Below are 18,873 nucleotides of genomic sequence, written 5' to 3' on the forward strand. Positions count from 1 at the left end.
CAGCATCATCTTTCAGGATTTGGAATAGCTCAACTGGAATTCCATCACCTCCACTAGCTTTGTTCGTAGTGATGCTTTCTAAGGCCCAGTTGACTTCACATTCAAGGATGTCTGGCTCTAGGTCAGTAATCACACCATCGTGATTATCTGGGTTGTTAAGATCTTTTTTGTACAGTTCTTCTGTGTATTCTTGCCATCTCTTCTTAATATCTTCTGCTTCTGTTAGGTCCATACCATTTTTGTCCTTTAACGAGCTCATCTTTTCATGAAATGTTCCTTTGGTATCTCTGATTTTGTTGAAGAGATCCCTAGTCTTTCCCAGTCTGTTGTTTTCTTCTATTTCTTTGCATTGATCGCTGACAAAGGCTTTCTTGCTATTCTTTGGAACTCTGCATTGAGATGTTTATATCTTTCCTTTTCTCCTTTGCTTTTTGCTACTCTTCTGTTCACAGCTATTTGTAAGGCCTCCCCAGACAGCCATTTTGCTTTGTTGCATTTCTTTTCTATAGGAATGGTCTTGATCCCTGTCTCTTGTACAATGTCACGAACCTCAGTCCATAGTTCATCAGGCACTCTATGTATCAGATCTAGGCCCTTAAATCTATTTCTCACTTCCACTGTATAATCATAAGGGATTTGATTTAGGTCATACCTGAATGGTCTAGTGGTTTTCCCCTACTTTCTTCAATTTCAGTCTGAATTTGGCAATAAGGAGTTCATGGTCTGAGCCACAGTCAGCTCCTGGTCTTGTTTTTGCTGACTGTATAGAGCTTCTCCATCTTTGGCTGCAAAGAATATAATCAATCTGATTTCGGTGTTGACCATCTGGTGATGTCCATGTATAGAGTCTTCTCTTGTGTTTTGGAAGAGGGTGTTTGTTATGACCAGTGTATTTTCTTGGCAAAACTCTATTAGTCTTTGCCCTGCTTCATTCTGTATTCCAAGGCCAAATTTGCCTGTTACTCCAGGTGTTTCTTGACTTCCTACTTTTTCATTCCAGTCCCCTATAATGAAAAGGACATCTTTTTTGGGTGTTAGTTCTAAAAGGTCTTGTAGGTCTTCATAGAACCATTCAACTTCAGCTTCTTCAGCATTACTGGTTGGGGCATAGACTTGGATTCCTGTGATATTGAATGGTTTGCCTTGGAAACGAACAGAGATCATACTGTCGTTTTTGAGATTGCATCCAAGTACTGCATTTTGGACTCTTTTGTTGACCATGATGGCCACTCCATTTCTTCTGAGGGATTCCTGCCCGCAGTGGTAGATATAATGGTCATATGAGTTAAATTCACCCATTCCAGTCCATTTCAGTTCGCTGATTCCTAGAATGTCGACATTCACTCTTGCCATCTCTAGTTTGACCACTTCCAATTTGCCTTGATTCATGGACCTAACATTCCAGGTTCCTATGAAATATTGCTCTTTACAGCATCAGACCTTGCTTCTATCACCAGTCACATCCACAGTTGGGTATTGTTTTTGCTTTGGCTCCATCCCTTCATTCTTTCTGGAGTCATTTCTCCACTGATCTCCAGTAGCATATTGGGCACCTACTGACCTGGGGAGTTTCTCTTTCAGTATCCTATGATTTTGCCTTTTCATACTGTTCATGGGGTTCTCAAGGCAAGAATACTCAAGTGGTTTGCCATTCCCTTCTCCAGTGGACCACATTCTGTCAAGTCTCTTCACCATGACCCGCCCGTCTTGGATTGCCCCACGGGCATGGTTTAGTTTCATTGAGTTAGACAAGGCTGTGGTCCTAGTGTGATTAGATTGACTAGTTTTCTGTGAGTATGGTTTCAGTGTGTTTGACCTCTGATGCCCTCTTGCAACACCTACTGTCTTATTTGGGTTTCTCTTATCTTGGGCGTGCGGTATCTCTTCACGGCTGCTCCAGCAAAGTGCAGCCATTGCTCCTTATCTTGGATGAGGGGTATCTCCTCACCGCTGCCCTTCCTGACCTTCAATGTGGTATAGCTCCTCTAGGCCCTCCTGCGCCCGCGCAGCCATGGCTCCAGGTCACTCCTCTCGTTGCTGCCCCTGGTCTTGGGCATGGGGGCGTGGGGTAGCTCCTCCCGTCTGCTGCCCCTGGCCTCAGGCTTAGGGGCGAGGGGTAGCTCCTACCGGCCGCCGCCCCTGACCTCGGACGTGCAGTAGCTCCTCTCGGCTGTTCCCGTGCCATCGCAGTCTGGTACTCTCGGTCGCCTCCCCTGACCTCGGGCGTGGGGTAACTCCTCTTGGCCGCCGCCCTTTGGGCATGGGGTCCTCCCGGCTTCTGCCCCTGACCTCGGACGTGGCGTGCCCGTCGCAGCCACCTGCGCTATGCCGCGCCCGTTGCAGCCGCCAGGTATGTAACTTTTCCATTATTTTCACATTTGCATCATAGCTTTTTCATTTCCTGTGCTGCTGGAATATTAATGTAAGTTTTCACTTTCATATCACAAATACTAATAGAGAAAAGCCTTCTTCAAGGTTATTCAAGATTAAATCAAAATTGTTCTTCTGCCTATAACTCCTGTTAAAATGGCTGAGTTTCTGCCTTAAAAATTTTGAAGTGACAGGTTTACTCCTGAAACATCAAAACAAGAGGTTCAGGTTGAATTTTCTTTCCTACACACATTTTAAAAGTAGTAATAGTGATTTTCCAATAAAATGCTGCCTTATGGTTACTTTATCTTCTTTGTGGCAAATGACATGCATTTAGACAGAATTTGTAAAATGTGAAGGTAACACTTTCAAAGGGAGTTTCCTGTGGCCGCTAAGCTCATTGAACCATGCAAATATCTACCATTTAAGGGATAACAGAACAGCACAGCCTGGGCTGAACCTTCTCACCCATATCCTTTTTAATCTATATCCAGTCCACTAGGCTTATCAACAGGTTTCTTTTCTATGTCAGTTGCTGATTTAAGTGATACCATGTGTGTAATATCACCTGGCTCTTCAGAACTAAGAAGCATATAAAATAGTTTTCATGTATCTGTTGTTCGGTCACTAAGTCATGTCTGACTCTTTGTGCCCCCATAGACTGCAGCACGCCAGGCTTTCCTGTCCTTCACTATCTCCCAGAGTTTGCTCAAATTCATGTCCATTGAGTTGGTAATACTATAACCATCTCATCCTCTGCCTCCCTTTCCTCAGATTTTTAAAATTTTCTTCTTGAGATTAACAATCAGATCACATCAATAAGAAAGTTCTGTTTTTGAGAAGTTGTTTGATTTTCTTTCCCTCCAAATATTACATTTCCATATGTCCTGAAATAATTACTCTTCAAATGTTGTTATTCACAGTTGTTTTAACCTCTTGGGGCTATTTTGTTCTCATTTTTGTGCAGTGTTCCAAGTGATGTCAAGGAGATTTGGTAGAATGAGCAAGTTTATATATCCTGGACAAAATTTGATCTTCTTCCCAAGTTAAAAATGATTTCTACATTTATGATTACTTCTTTGCATGTCAGCATTTCTCTCCACTATTTGTGTAATAGCATCCATTATCAAGTATGGATGACTATGCCAGGGATCTAGTTTAGTCTTGCCATGTTCAAAGGACTAGTGGGCCCCTGGAGGAAGGGAGAATAACTATAAACCAATCTAATTCCTAGATATGCAGGGGAAAAGAGTCTGTTTTTATTTGTAAATAAAACACTTCCTGTGTGAGTTTAGCAGTAAAAAGAAAGAAAAGTGATGTTTTATTCCCATGTTATTTATAAATTTTCTAATTCCTTTCATATTGATCAGTTCCATTAACACATAGAGGAAATTATTTGTTTTCTAAGATGCATTTATGATCACAATATACAAAAAAATGTTTTCTAAAGTGAAAAAAATGTTTGCTAATCAATACAGACTTATAAATTGCATTTGTTGGAATCATCAACATATATGTTGCTTTCTTTTATGTATTGTGTATTTTTTTTCCTAGACACTAACTAGTTGTATCTTGATTGGTGTTTTCCTTTTAAAAAATCTCCATTAGGAAAATGTTTGCATTATCAATGGACTCTGCTACATTGAAGGGGATAAAAATCCTACCAGCCCTTGTTCAATTTGTAGACCTAAAATTTCAAAATTTACATGGTCATTTTTAGAAAGTAAGTTATTCTTTTTAATCCAAATATTTAAAAACAATTTAAAATCATGGGTTACATAAATGTTTTTTTAAGATGAATACTGTGTAATTTAGGATTTTTCTTAATTGCATAATTTATTTTGCTGCAAGGAAATATAAGATGAAATGTTTTCATTATATATAATCTCTATGATTGAAGTACAATAGATATGGGATTTTTATTTTAATATGTAATAAAGAACACAAACCCAGCACTATTATTCTGTGACATTCTGAGCATAATATTGGGTATGGATGATTTCTGGATGCTTTGTTCCACCTAAAAAAACTACCCAAATTATAGTCATGTACCATATAATTTCTTTACTTCTTTAAATATAGCCATGTATGATTCGATATAGGTGTTTCTCACATTCTCTTTTTTAATAAGGCCAGGCATCACAAAATACAACAAGATATAATTACTCCCTGGTCCCATGTAATTTTATCTAAGGAGTCATAAAGCCTTATATTTACATAGTGCTTTGTAATGTCACCATGTACGTTATTGAAAGTGCAATTTTCATTATTGTGTTAGACCATATGAGTCATTGCTCAGGTGCAAGACTTGGGATATTATGGGAAGAGTAGAAATGTGGGGAAGAATTTAGTGCAAGAAATAAAAGAAACACAATGTAACTTCTGAATTGGTGTCTTTTTTTAATGGCTTTGTTATGACTAATTCATCATAAATTCACAGTGTTCAAAGATATAAGGGGCATTGAATTATCTGTTCCAAGACCCCCATATTGAAAGGTGGGGAAATTAAAATCAGTCAGTATTATAAGGACATACAGGGGCAAGTTCAGTTCAGTTCAGTCGCTCAGTCGTGTCTGACTCTTTGCGACCCATGAATCGCAGCACACCAGGCCTCCCTGTCCATCACCAACTCCTGGAGTTCACACTCAGACTCACGTCCATCGAGTCAGTGATGCCATCTAGCCATCTCATCCTCTGTCATCCCCTTCTCCTCCTGCCCCCAATCCCTCCCAGCATCAGAGTCTTTTCCAATGAGTCAACTCTTCACATCAGGTGGCCAAAGTACTGGAGTTTCAGCTTTAGCATCATTCCTTCCAAAGAAATCCCAGGGCTGATCTCCTTCAGAATGGACTGGTTGGATCTCCTTGCAGTCCAAGGGACTCTCAAGAGTCTTCTCCAACACCACAGTTCAAAAGCATCAATCCTTCGGCACTCAGCTTTCTTCATAGTCCAACTCTCACATCCATACATGACCACAGGAAAAACCATAGCCTTGACTAGACGAACCTTTGTTGGCAAAGTAATGTCTCTGCTTTTGAATATGCTATCTAGGTTGGTCATAACTTTCCTTCCAAGGAGTAAGCGTCTTTTCATTTCATGGCTGCAGTCACCATCTGCAGTGATTTTGGAGCCCAAAAAAATAAAGTCAGCCACTGTTTCCCCATCTATTTGCCATGAAGTGATGGGACCAGATGCTATGATCTTAGTTTTCTGAATGTTGTGCTTTAAGCCAACTTTTTCACTCACCTCTTTCACTTCCATCAAGAGGCTCTTTAGTTCTTCTTCCCTTTCTGCCATAAGAGTGGTGTCATATTCCTATCTAAGGTTATTGATATTTCTCCTGGCAATCTTGATTCCAGCTTGTGCCTCATCCAGCCCAGTGTTTCTTATGATGTACCCTGCATATAATTCAAATAAGCAGGGTGACAATATACAGCCTTGACGTACTCCTTTACCTATTTGGAAACAGTATGTTGTTCCATGTCCAGTTCTAACTGTTGCTTCCTCACCTCTTCTTAATATCTTCTGCTTCTGTTTGGTCCATGCCATTTCTGTCCTTTATTGAGCCCATCTTTGCATGAAATGTTCCCTTGGTATCCCTAATTTTCTTTAAGAGATCTCTAGTCTTTCCCATTCTGTTGTTTTCCTCTATTTCTTTGCATTGATCGCTGAGGAAGGCTTTCTTATCTCTCTTTGCTATTCTTTGAAACTCTCCATTCAGATGCTTATATCTTTCCTTTTCTCCTTTGCTTTTCACTTCTCTTCTTTTCACAGCTATTTGTAAGGCCTCCTCAGACAGCCATTTTGCTTTTTTGCATTTCTTTTCCATGGGGATGGTCTTGATCCCTGTCTCCTGTACAATGTCACGAACCTCTGTCCATACTTTCTCAAGAGGCACGTCAGGTGGTCTGGTATTCCTATCTCTTTCAGAATTTTCTACAGTTTATTTTGATCCACACAGTCAAAGGCTTTGGTAGAGTCAATAAATCAGAAATAGATGTTTTTCTGGAACTGTCTTGCTTTTCTGATGATCCACCAGGATGTTGGCGATTTGATCTCTGGTTCCTCTGCCTTTTCTAAAACCAGCTTGAACATCAGGAAGTTCACAGTTCACATACTGATGTAGCCTGGCTTGGAGAATTTTGAGCATCACTTTACTAGCGTGTGAGATGAGTGCAATTGTGCAGTAGTTTGAGCATTCTTTGGCATTGCCTTTCTTTGGGATTGGAATGAAAACTGACCTTTTCCAGTCCTGTGGACACTGCTGAGTTTTCCAAATTTGCTGACATATTGAGTGCAGCACTTTCATAGCATCATCTTTCAGGATTTGAAATAACTCAACTGGAATTCCATCACCTCCACTAGCTTTGTTCATAGTGATGCTTCCTAAGGCCCAGTTGACTTCACATTCAAGGATGTCTGGCCCTAGGTCAGTGATCATGCCATCATGATTATCTGGGTCGTGAAGATCTTTTTTGTACAGTTCTTCTGTGTATTTTTGCCACCTCTTCTTAATATCTTCTGCTTCTGTTTGGTCCATACCATTTCTGTCCTTTAACGAGCTCATCTTTGCATGAAATGTTGCCTTAGTATCTCTAATTTTCTTGTAGAGATCTCTAGTCTTTCCCATTCTGTTGTTTTCCTCTATTTCTTTGCATTGATCGCTGAGGAAGGCTTTCTTATCTCTCCTTGCTATTCTTTGGAACTCTCCATTCAGATGCTTATATCTTTCCTTTTCTCCTTTGCTTTTCGCTTCTCTTCTTTTCACAGCTATTTGTAAGGCCTCCTCAGACAGCCATTTTGCTTTTTTGCATTTCTTTTCCATGGGGATGGTCTTGATCCCTGTCTCCTGTATAATGTCATGAACCTCATTCCATAGTTCATCAGGCACTCTATCTATCAGATCTAGGCCCTTAAATAGTCTTGTTTTTGCTAATTCTATAAAGCTTCTCCATTTTTGGCTGCAAAGAATATAATTGATCTGATTTTGGTGTTGACAATCTGGTGATATCCATGTATAGAGTCTTCTCTTGTGTTGTTGGAAGAGGGTGTTTGCTATGACCAGTGCATTTCCTTGGCAAAACTCTATTAGTCTTTGCCCTGCTTCATTCAGTATTCCAAGGCCAAATTTGCCTGTTACTCCAGGTTTCTTGACTTCCTACTTTTGCATTCCAGTCCCCTATAATGAAAAGGACATCTTTTTTTGGGTGTTAGTTCTAAAAGGTCTTGTAGGTCTTCATAGAACCGTTCAACTTCAGCTTCTTTAGCATTACTGGTTGGGGCATAGACTTGGATTACTGTGATACTGAACAGAGATCAATCTGTCATTTTTGAGATTGCATCCTAATATTGCATTCCAGACTCTTTTGTGGACTATGATGGCTACTCCATTTCTTCTAAGGGATTCCTGCCTGCAGTAGTAGATATAATGGTCATCTGAGTTAAATTCACCCATTCCAGTCCATCTTAGTTTGCTGACACCTAGAATGTTGACGTTCACTCTTGCTATCTCCTGTTTGTCCACTTCCAATTTGCCTTGATTCATGGACCTAACATTCCAGGTTTCTATGCAATATTGCTCTTTACAACATCAGACCTTGCTTCTATCACCAGTCACATCCACCACCTGGTGGCGTTTTTTGCTTTGGCTCCATCCCTTCATTCTTTCTGGAGTTATTTCTCCACTGATCTCCAGTAGCATATTGGAGAAGCGCGCTGGCTGTGATGGATCCGGCAGAAGCGTGGCTGAGAGGAGCTACACCAAATCTGAGGTCAGGGGTGGCGGCCGAGAGGACCTATCCCAAGTCCGAGGTCAGGGGCGACAGCTGAGAGTGCCAGGCTGCGACGGCGCAGGAGGGGCCAAGAGGAGCTATCCCCAACCTGAGGCCAGGGGCGGCGGCCGAAAGGAGCAATCCCACATCCAAGGAGTGGTGGCTGCGTGGTCACAGGAGGGCAGAGAGGAGCTACTCCACGTTCAAGGTCAGGAGGGGCGACGGTGAGGAGATACCCCTCGTCCAAGGTAAGGAACAATGGCTGCGCTTTGCTGGAGCAGCTGTGAAGAGATACCCCACGTCCAAGGTAAGAGAAACCCAAGTAAGATGGTAGGTGTTGCAAGAGGGCATCAGAGGGCAGACACACTGAAACCATAATCACAGAAAACTAGTCAATCTAATCACACAGACCACAGCCTTGTCTAACTCAGTGAAACTAAGCCATGCCCGTGGGGCCACCGAAGATGGGCGGGTCATGGTGGAGAGGTCTGACAGAATGTGGTCCACTGGAGAAGGGAACGGCAAACCACTTCAGTATTCTTGCCTTGAGAACCCCACGAACAGTATGAAACAATATGAAAAGGCAAAATGATAGGATACTGAAAGAGGAACTCTCTAGGTTCGTAGGTGCCTAATATGCTACTGAGATCAGTGTATAATCATAAGGGATTTGATTTAGGTCATACTTGAATGTTCTAGTGGTTTTCTCCACTTTCTTTAACTTCAGTTTGAATTTGGCAATAAGGAGTTGATGATCTGAGCCACAGTCAGCTCCCAGCCTTGTTTTTGCTGACTGTACAGAGCTTCTCCATCTTTGGCTGCAAAGAATATAATCGATCTGATTTTGGTGTTGACCATCTGGTGATGTCCATGTATAGAGTCTTCTCTTGTGTTTTGGAAGAGGGTGTTTGTTATGACCAGTGTATTTTCTTGGCAAAACTCTATTAGTCTTTGCCCTGCTTCATTCTGTATTCCAAGGCCAAATTTGCCTGTTACTTGTGTTGTTGGAAGAGGGTGTTTGCTATGACCAGTGCATTCTCTTGGCATAACTCTGTTAGCCTTTGCCCTGCTTCATTCTGTACTCCAAGATGCTTGTTAACACAAACTTGATCTTTTATTGTTGGTGGTTGTTTACTTAGTTTGTGGTAGACACAAAAATCAATAACTATAAAAGTAAATAAATTGCAGTTCTTATTCTTGAAGTTCCTAAGTAGTGTAGGAAAGAGACACATACGTGTGAAGAACAAAGGTCATGGAAAGAATACAGGTGGTTGACATTGATTGGGTGAGTGTGACCATAGGAACATCTGTTAGCTCTGCTGCCATAATAGAATACCACAGACCGGGTGACTTAAACAGCAGAAATTTGTTTTCTTACAATTCTGGAAACTAGAAGCTTGTGATGAAGTTGCCAGCAGGGTTGGTTTCTGGCTTCTCTCCAAGTCCTATAGGATTCATGCCTTATGACCTCATTCAACTTTATTCACCTCCTTAAAAGTATCTCCAAATACAGCCACATTCAGGTTTAGGGCTTCCACGAATGAATTCTGGGGAACACAATTCAGTCCCTTAGAGAAGCATCTGCTGAAGAGGTGATGTGTAAGCTAGTTCTCTGATCTAATTTGCAAGGAGTTTAATGCACATGACATTTTTATATGTTCTTATTCACAGTGCTTTGGTTTCATAAGTTTAACTCTGATCTGTTTTTCGTGTGTACATTTATAGTTGAAACACGCTTTTTAAATGAATTTATTACACATACTGTGGTTCTCACAAGGTCTGACAACAGTGTAACTAAGGAAAAGGATGGTATATATGCCAGAGACAGAGGAATGTTAAGCCAACGAATGGAAATGCCTTTATTAGGTAATTATTTTAGTTAAACTCTAATGACAAGTATTATCTCTCATTTGTTTTTCAGAAGATTCCCATATTTACCCCTCAGGAATTTTTATTTTCAAAAAGTTCTAAGATTATATAATGCATTTTACAGATTATCCTTTTTCTTGCTAATCTTTTGAATTTTCTGGTTTATATTCTAGATAAATGAGTCATGTTGTGTTAGGAACAAATTGCATAATTATTTAAGGTGATTTTAGAGAAACTTAGGGTTGGAAGTGATCATTCCAAACTTATATTCTATAAATTCCTGGTCATTCATCATCTACTCAAACCCTACTCAAATGTGAAACTCACTGTTTCAAAAGACCTTTTCTTCTTCACAGTGCTTTCTTTATAACTCTTGTTTTATTCAGTAACACTATTATTCTTGCATGTTTCTAATTACTTTTCTTTATGCCTTTGCATACTATGATGTCAGCTGTTTATCTTCCAAGATATTGCATTTGTTCATTTTGCAAGGTATTGTTGATTATTGCAATATAGGAAATGTATCCTAATTTTAAAGTTATTCATGCACCCAGTTGCCTTATTTAACGCTATTTACACTCTTCTATGGTTTATTCTTGTCTTAATTTTGCTGGTAAAACATATTTTTGCAAATGGTGAGTTTGTCTCCATTTACTTTTTTATAGTAACTAAGATTTAGTCTAACTGTATGATGTACTGACACTAAGCAAATATTTTTAATACATTATTTCATCTGATCCTCATAATAGCTATATATAGTAACTCATTTTCATTTTACAAATGAGTAAACAGAGGCAGGAGAAGGCAATGACACCCCACTCCAGTACTCTTGCCTGGAAAACCCCATGGACGGAGGAGCCTGGTGGGCTGCAGTCCATGGGGTCGCTAAGAGTCTGACACAACTGAGGGACTTCACTTTCACTTCTCACTTTCATGCATTGGAGAAGGAAATGGCAACCCACTCCAGTGTTCTTGCCTGGAGATTCCCAAGGATGAGGGAGCTTGGTGGGCTGCCGTCTATGGGGTCACACAGAGTCGGACACGACTGAAGCGACTTAGCAGCAGCAGCAGCAAACAGAGGCACTGATGGGTTAAGCAATATGTTTACAGAGTTCTTAAATTACAGAGGCAAAACTTGAACTTGAGCAATCTAACAGCCCTCTTCCAGCTCTCAAATTTATGTTCTGATTGTAGTGGCTGGGACCTCCGGTGCAAAGTGTGCAGGAATGTTTCTTAATAGTTTTGTTTCTTAATGGTTTTAGTGGGAATTCTTCCATGTTTTGCCCCTAAGTATGATATCACTACAGGTTTCTGCTGGAATTTTCCTTTTATTGGTTGCTTTCTCAGAATTCTCTGGTTTTAAGTCAGGAGTGGGTTTTACATTTTATCAAATGCTTTTTATCATCACTAACTATGTGCTATAACTTCTGTCCCCTGGATTAACTTTTTCAGAATGTTTTCATAATTTTCTTTTTTATTTATTTAGTTTTGGCTGTGCTGGGTCTTTGTTGCTGTGAGGGCTTTTCTCTAGTTGTAGAGAGTAGAGGCTCCTCTCTAGTTACGGTGCCCAGGCTTCTCTTGATTGCAATGTCTTCTCTTGATTCAGAGCACAGTCTCTAGGGCAATCAGGTTTCAGTAGTTGTGGTGTGTGGACTCAGTAGTTGTGGTTTGTGGGTTTTAGAGCATAGGCTCAATATTTGTGGTGTACAGGCTTAGCTGCTCCATGGCATGTGGGATCTTCCAGGAACAGGGATTGAACCCATGTTTCCTGCATTGGCACGCTGATTCTTTATCACTGAGCCACCAGGGAATCCCTTTCAGACATTTTTTTTTTAACAAAAATGGATGTATCAAATTACTTTTTAACATATTAATTTTTTCACTTATATCTTAATAAATTATGTTAGTTGAGATACAAGTCTATTTCATACTGATGTGATAATATATAACTACACAGCTGCACTTGATTTATCTTAAATAAAATAGTAGTATTTCATTTTAAATTTGTGTATTTTCAAAAATAATGCTGACTATAAGATTATGCCACTCTGATAAAATGTTGATGTTTCATCTCTTTGTGCATGTTCCAACAGTTTTGCAAAATAGTCTTTCCTTGAAATTTGGTAAAAATTTTTTTCCATTAGATCAGCTGTCCTGACATCATTTTAGGAGGTTATTTTAGATTGTTTTTCTATTTCTTTCAATGTAGTTTTTCTGTCATCTACTCTATCTTCTTCAGTTCATTTATATTTTGCAAAAACTCGAGATTTCAAATTCTTAGTTTAAAATTATATGTATTATTATATACTTTAAAATTATTTTCATGTATATATCTTTTCTGTTTTCTTATCTACAGAGTTGTTTAGTTTTATCTTTCCATTGTTTGTTTTTGGATAAAACTTGCCAAAATCATCAAATTATTTTTTTTAAATAATCATTGAAATTTGCTTTTCTGTTGTTTATCTGTTTATAACTTTTCTTTGACTTTTTGTTGTTTTGTAAGAGTTTATTCTGGCCACTGATCCTTTACATAATGTGTACTTGAAAGTGTCTTTTCTATCTCTATGGCCTGCCTTATCTATATTGTCTTTTTATGCAGAAATATTAAAACTTTAAACAAATACTTCTATACTGTTTTATATTCTGTGTTATCTTGTGTATCTAAATATATTACAGGTTCTCAGAGGGCAAGAATCATGTGTTGACTTTTTAATGCTGTAAGACTCCTAGAATAGCATTTATACATGTAATAGATTTAAACAAAAAATTTTTAATTGAAATATGCATGCATGCGAAGTCGCTTCAGTCGTGTCAGACTCTGTGCGAATGGACAGCAGCCCCCAGGCTCCTCTGTCCACAGGATTCTCTAGGCAAGAATACTGGAGTAGGTTGCCATTTCCTTCTCCAAAATAAAAGGATGAGCAGTATCTTATTAAAGATGGTATTCTTATACAAATCAAGTCCCCAAATGTGTTTCACACCAGTGTCCTGAATACTGCGGGAATAAAAGAAAGACCTCACATCTAGATGAAAACAAATGATCTGGAATTGGTTGCTAATATGTTACCAAACAGAAACTAGTTACCTCATTAGAATGATTCTCTAACAAGAGAACCAAAGGCAGAGAAAATATGCTAACATTGCAAAGAATCCTGAATTTAGGTTATATATGAGGATGAATGCCTTGAATGAGAAGGTTGCTTAATTTGGGATTAGATATTGAAGTATAATTGCTTTACAGAATTTTGTGGTTTTCTGTCATATATCAACAAGAATCAGCCACAGGTACACCCATGTCCCCTCCCTCCAAGACCTCTCTCCCATCTCCCCCCACCTCCCCACCCATCCCACCCTTCAGCCTGTCGCAGAGCCCCTGTTTGAGTTCTCTGAGTCATACAGCAAATTCCCATTGGCTATCTATTTTACATATGGTATTGTAAATTTCTATGTTACTCTCTGCATACATCTCACCTTCTCCCTCCTCTCCTCCCACCATGTCCATAGGTCTGTTCTCTATGTCTGTTTATCCATTGCTTCCCTGAAAATAAATTTATCAGTGCCATTTCTTCAGATTCCATATAAATGTGTCAGTATAAGATATTTATATTTCTTTTTCTGACTTACTTCACTCTGTATAATAGGCACTAGTTTTGTCCACCTCATTAGAACAGATTCAAATGCATTCCTTTTTAATAAACTGTGGAAAATTCTGAAAGAGATGGGAATACCAGACCATCGGACCTGCCTCTTGAGAAATCTGTATGCAAGTCAGGAAGCAACAGTTAGAACTGGACATGGAACAATGGACTGGTTCCAAATAGGAAAAGGAGTACATCCAGGCTGTATATTGTCACCCTGCTTATTTAACTTATATGCAGAGTACATCATGAGAAACGCTGGACTGGAAGAAGCACAAGCTGGAATCAAGATTGCCGGGAGAAATATCAATAACCTCAGACATACAGACGACACCACCCTTATGGCAAAAGTGGAGAGGAACTCAAAAGCCTCTTGATGAAAGTGAAAGTAGAGAGTGAAAAAGTTGGCTCAAAGCTCAACATTCAGAAAACGAAGATCATGGCATCCAGTCCCATCACTTCATGGGAAATAGATGGGGAAACAGTGGAAACAGTGTCAGACTTTTTGGGCTCCAAAATCACTGCAGATGGTGACTGCATCCATGAAACTAAAAGACACTTACTCCTTGGAAGGAAAGTTATGACCAACCTAGATAGCATATTCAAAAGCAGAGACATTACTTTGCCAACAAAGGTCCATCTATTCAAGGCTATGGTTTTTCCAGTGGTCATGTATGGATGTGAGAGTTGGACTGTGAAGAAGGCTGAGCACTGAAGAATTGATGCTTTTGCACTGTGGTGTTGGAGAAGATTCTTGAGAGTCCCTTGGACTGCAAGGAGATCCAACCAGTCCATTCTGAAGGAGATCAGCCCTGGGATTTCTTTGGAAGGAATGATGCTAAAGCTGAAACTCCAGTACTTTGGCCACCTCATGAGAAGGGTTGACTCATTAGAAACAACTCTGATGCTGGGAGGGATTGGGGGCAGGAGGAGAAGGGGACGACAAAGGATGAGATGACTGGATGGCATCACTGACTCGATGGACGTGAGTCTGAGTGAACTCCGGGAGTTGGTGATGGACAGGGAGGCCTGGTGTGCTGCGATTCATGGGGTCACAAAGAGTCGGACAGGACTGAGCGACTGAACTGAACTGAGGTGCTATCTCATTGTAATTTTGATTTGCATTTCTCTAATAATGAGTGATGTACATGTAATAGACTTCAAATGAAGGAATGAAATACCTAATGTTAAATACTACAGAAAGTGTTAGTCACTCAGTCGTGTCCAACCCTTTGCACCTCCATGGACTGTACCAGGCCAGGCTTCTCTGTCCGTAGAATTCTCCAGGCAAAAATACTGGTGTGGGTAGCCATTCTGTTCTCCAGGGGATCTTCCCCACCCAGGGATCAAACCCAGGTCTCCTGCAGTGCAGGCAGATTCCTTACCGTCTGAGCCACCAGAGAAGCCCTCTGTAGGTAGAGCAGAACATTAATAAATATTATGCTAACTGTGACTAACATCTTTTTCTTTTTTGGTTGTTAAATTTGCATCAACTGTCAACAGAACATTCACTACTTGGTGCGAGCTCAATCCACAGTCCTGCAACTACGAAAATGTTCTTGGCTGCAACCAACTACCTCTCACACTTCTCATTAAAATCAATTACAACTCAAATTAATCATTCAAAGAAGGCTATTTCCCATCAGATATCAGATTTGAATATGTGGCTCATACCCCTAGTGCAAACCTCTTCCTGGAGGAGTTGGCAGTTCCTACAAACAACCATAGTTCTTTAAGCATTCACCTGAACAGTTCTCATGGTGAAGTATTACCCAGAGTCTCATCCAAACAGAGGCAGGAGAGTATAATTCTCAAACTAACAGGTCTGCCCAAGGTTATACACAGTATAAAAGGATGGGTTTACATCATCACTTATTACAGCCATCACTGTTTTGCCAGAAAAGCCTGGATTGACCAAAAGATCAAGTTGTGCTGAATCCCCTTGCTTTCTTGGTGTTTCCTGTGTGCCAACCACAGATGGTCACTTCCAGCGTGGACGCTGCCCCTTTGGATATTACAGAGATGGTAGCAATTGCAGAGGTAGTATGACAACTCTTCAAATGTCACAAAGAAAACTATCTAGCTCGCTGTTAAGTGCTTAAGAAGATACACCTTTCTATATATTACATTTTGTTTACTCCATTTAGTTCACTAACTTCTACTCATTTTATTTATTATTTGGGTATATTCTCTTCACATTTCAAAAAAATTAACACAAGTGTTGCTCAAATTTTTAATAATGTTGATACTAAAAAACATTATAACTATATAACACACTACAAATATATGAATTAAGTACCTACTTGTTCTAGGGCCTTTGGAAATATTTTGTTTCTATTATGTCATATAATCCACAAGGACTCCATGTACTAGGTATTATTTTTCCTGTTATACAGAAAAGAAAGCACAACCGTACAGGGCCAACCGACACTCCTGGTAGCAAGCAGCTAGGTATAAAATAACAGTATGAATAACACTGTGGTCTGGGTTCTTTTCAGCTCACAGAGGGTATTTAGCCTTTAAATGACTAATCCTGCATTATTTGTATAAATTAAGTTTCTCTGTAATTCCTCCAGCTCTTAACAATAAAACAAGTTAGGCATCACTTTAATTTTGAAAGGTTTACTTCTTTTCACAATCATCAGCATAGTTTTCTTTGATACAAATAAAACTTCTGGCTTAGAAGTTACATTTTAATGTTCATATTATTTTCTTTTGTGTGTGTGTGTGTTTTGATTTGTTTGAGACCAGCTTAAGAAACAGAGCTGTTAGGGTGTTCCTTTGTTCTGAGTTACCTTGAGGAACTTCATTGTTTTTTTTTTTTTTTCTGTAGGAATAATGATAATAACCTTTAATTCTTACATGTTTATAACATAAAACTCCTTTTTATCAGCAAGTAAAACAACCTCAATCATTTCAGTTACTTCAAAAAGTGTTAAATGCCTAATAGAGTATATTGGGTTGTCAGAGAAGCTTAAGAAATAAGAACATATAAGCTTACGATGTGTTGCTGGCATTTTGCTCTTTGACATTCTGATTCTCCCTGCCATTCACCAGCATTTAGCTAATTAGTATCTGACACTAAACTGCTCTCTGAAAGACTGTAATCCCTTTTATGGTTAGCAGCCACCATGTCCAACAGCAGATTTTCTATGGGACTAATTTCCTCATATGGTATGTTTTTCTTACCCTATTAATCATTTACCTCAGTCATCCTGGTAGTAAAACAAATATAAGGGGAAAAATAATTTTGTGAATGTTTGCAGTCATTATTGTTTAATAGCAATTTCAAATTTTCCAATTTCAGAGAATTTTACTTTTATTACAGAATTAAGTCTACAGGCAATGTGTATACACTGTATCTACAATTCAGCCTTTTTGCCTTGATTTTTCCAGCCATTTGTAAACATCCTTGGGGAAGAAACAGAGAGTGTGTTGCCACAAACATATGCAAATGCAAACCTGGTTACACCGGTTCTGACTGCCAAACTGATTAAGTATAGCTTTTATTAGTTTGCATAATGAATTTAATTGATAATTAATATTTCTAAGCCATGAGCTTTATTTTTTACAGCTGTATGTCATCCTGACTGCAAAAACCATGGAAAATGTATTAAGCCTAACATTTGTGAATGTTCCCCAGGACATGGAGCAATCTGTGATGAAGGTGGTAATTCAAATTAAAAATCAAATAATAAAATCAAAATAATGCAATCTTTTACAAGTGTTTTAAAGGTAATTCAGTTTTACTGTGTACATATTAATATGTACACAGTATATGTTAATATGTACATATTAATATGTATTAATGCTGGTGAGGGAGTCTAAGTTTTGTTAATGTTTATTAAAAATAATTTATTGAAGATTTAAAAAATTTAAATTTGCCAAATCAGAGAGCCAAAAAGCAATAGCTCATATATCTTTGGTAAAATTATCTGCAGAAATTTTTTTTTGATATTTAGTTATATGGAACCATATCCCTATAAATATTTTAGCTTCAAACAAAGGATATCTGCCTATTGAATAATTTTGCAAACATGGGTCCAAGGAACTGCTATTACCAAATAATTAGAAGGTATCAGGTAGCAAAAAGAAACCTAAAAAATCATTTTTAAAAACATGTTTATAGCCATATAATTTCATTGCCTTGGTTGAAATCTTAAATGGAGAGTTTAGGAAATGGCATTCCTAAAATGGATAATATTTTAAAGAAAAAAAGTTGTTAAATTTTTAAGTAATATTTTTAAAGAATACATATTAGTGAGTTGTACATATATAATTATTAATAAACTGAGAGCCTATTGTGTTTTCATGGCAAGGCAAGGCACAAATTAACAAATTACAGTAAACACAGAATGAACTAACAGAAACAGTATGAATAGCATATGAAAATAATTATAGAAATATAGAAGTGTTGTCTTTGTAGGGCAAGAATGTGTAACTCCAAGTCTCACTTTTCAGAAGAAACCTTAGATTGTGTATTTCCATCCAGTTAACCAAAAGTTTTATAAACCAAAACATGCTGATGATTTATAGGTGTCTACAGAGTGTGACCTCATAGTCAATCCCACAGAACTAGATTTCATGCTAAAATAGAACTAAGTTTACTATAAATTGCTCATAGCAGAAGGTTTTATTGTGCTTGTGCTTCATAAACATAAACTGACTCTTTCCAAATTAGGAGATGATTTAACACAATCTGTGTCTGAAGGCTGGAGACCACCTTGTCAACATGGTGGCACCTGCTTAGCTGGAAACCACTGCTTTTGCCCGTATGGTTTTGTAGGAATAAGGTGTGAAACAAGTAAGCAAAACTCTCTTGCAGTCTAGTATAATGAAATTGCTCCTTCAAGAGTTGATTGCTCTAATGTTAACTGAGATAAACCCAAACCCTATGCAAAATATATGCCTTCATGATTTGCTATGATGATTACAATTCTGCATACCACTGAGAGCACTGGGTGCCAGTAGTAAGATAAAGAAGCTTGTTCTTAGAAACAACTCTTTTCTGGACTCTGTCCATGACCATTACTTTGAGATAATAAGAATTCTAATTTGTTGTGTGTGTACAGTTGCTCAGACACGTCCAACTCTCTGCGACCCCATGATCTGTAGCCCATCCAGCTCCTCTGTCTGTGGGATTCTCCAGGCAAGAGTACTGGAGTAGGTTTCCATTTCCTTCTCCAGGGGATCTTCCCAGCCCACGGATTGAACATGTCTCTTGC

The 18,873-nt window shown here is 38.8% G+C and overlaps 1 protein-coding gene across 1 annotated transcript in view; it reads left to right on the forward strand.

The window, feature by feature from the left end:
- The window catches only part of VWDE (von Willebrand factor D and EGF domains), an 82,556-nt gene that overhangs the window by 16,728 nt on the left and 46,955 nt on the right, over positions 1-18,873 (forward strand). The window contains 6 exon segments of the mRNA XM_027538441.1: positions 3,979-4,137; positions 4,670-4,745; positions 9,867-10,019; positions 17,045-17,145; positions 17,201-17,318; positions 18,360-18,452. Coding sequence (XP_027394242.1) covers positions 3,979-4,137; positions 4,670-4,745; positions 9,867-10,019; positions 17,045-17,145; positions 17,201-17,318; positions 18,360-18,452 — 700 coding nt within the window.

Source organism: Bos indicus x Bos taurus, chromosome 4, assembly GCF_003369695.1.
Source record: "Bos indicus x Bos taurus breed Angus x Brahman F1 hybrid chromosome 4, Bos_hybrid_MaternalHap_v2.0, whole genome shotgun sequence".
NCBI lineage: Eukaryota > Metazoa > Chordata > Mammalia > Artiodactyla > Bovidae > Bos > Bos indicus x Bos taurus.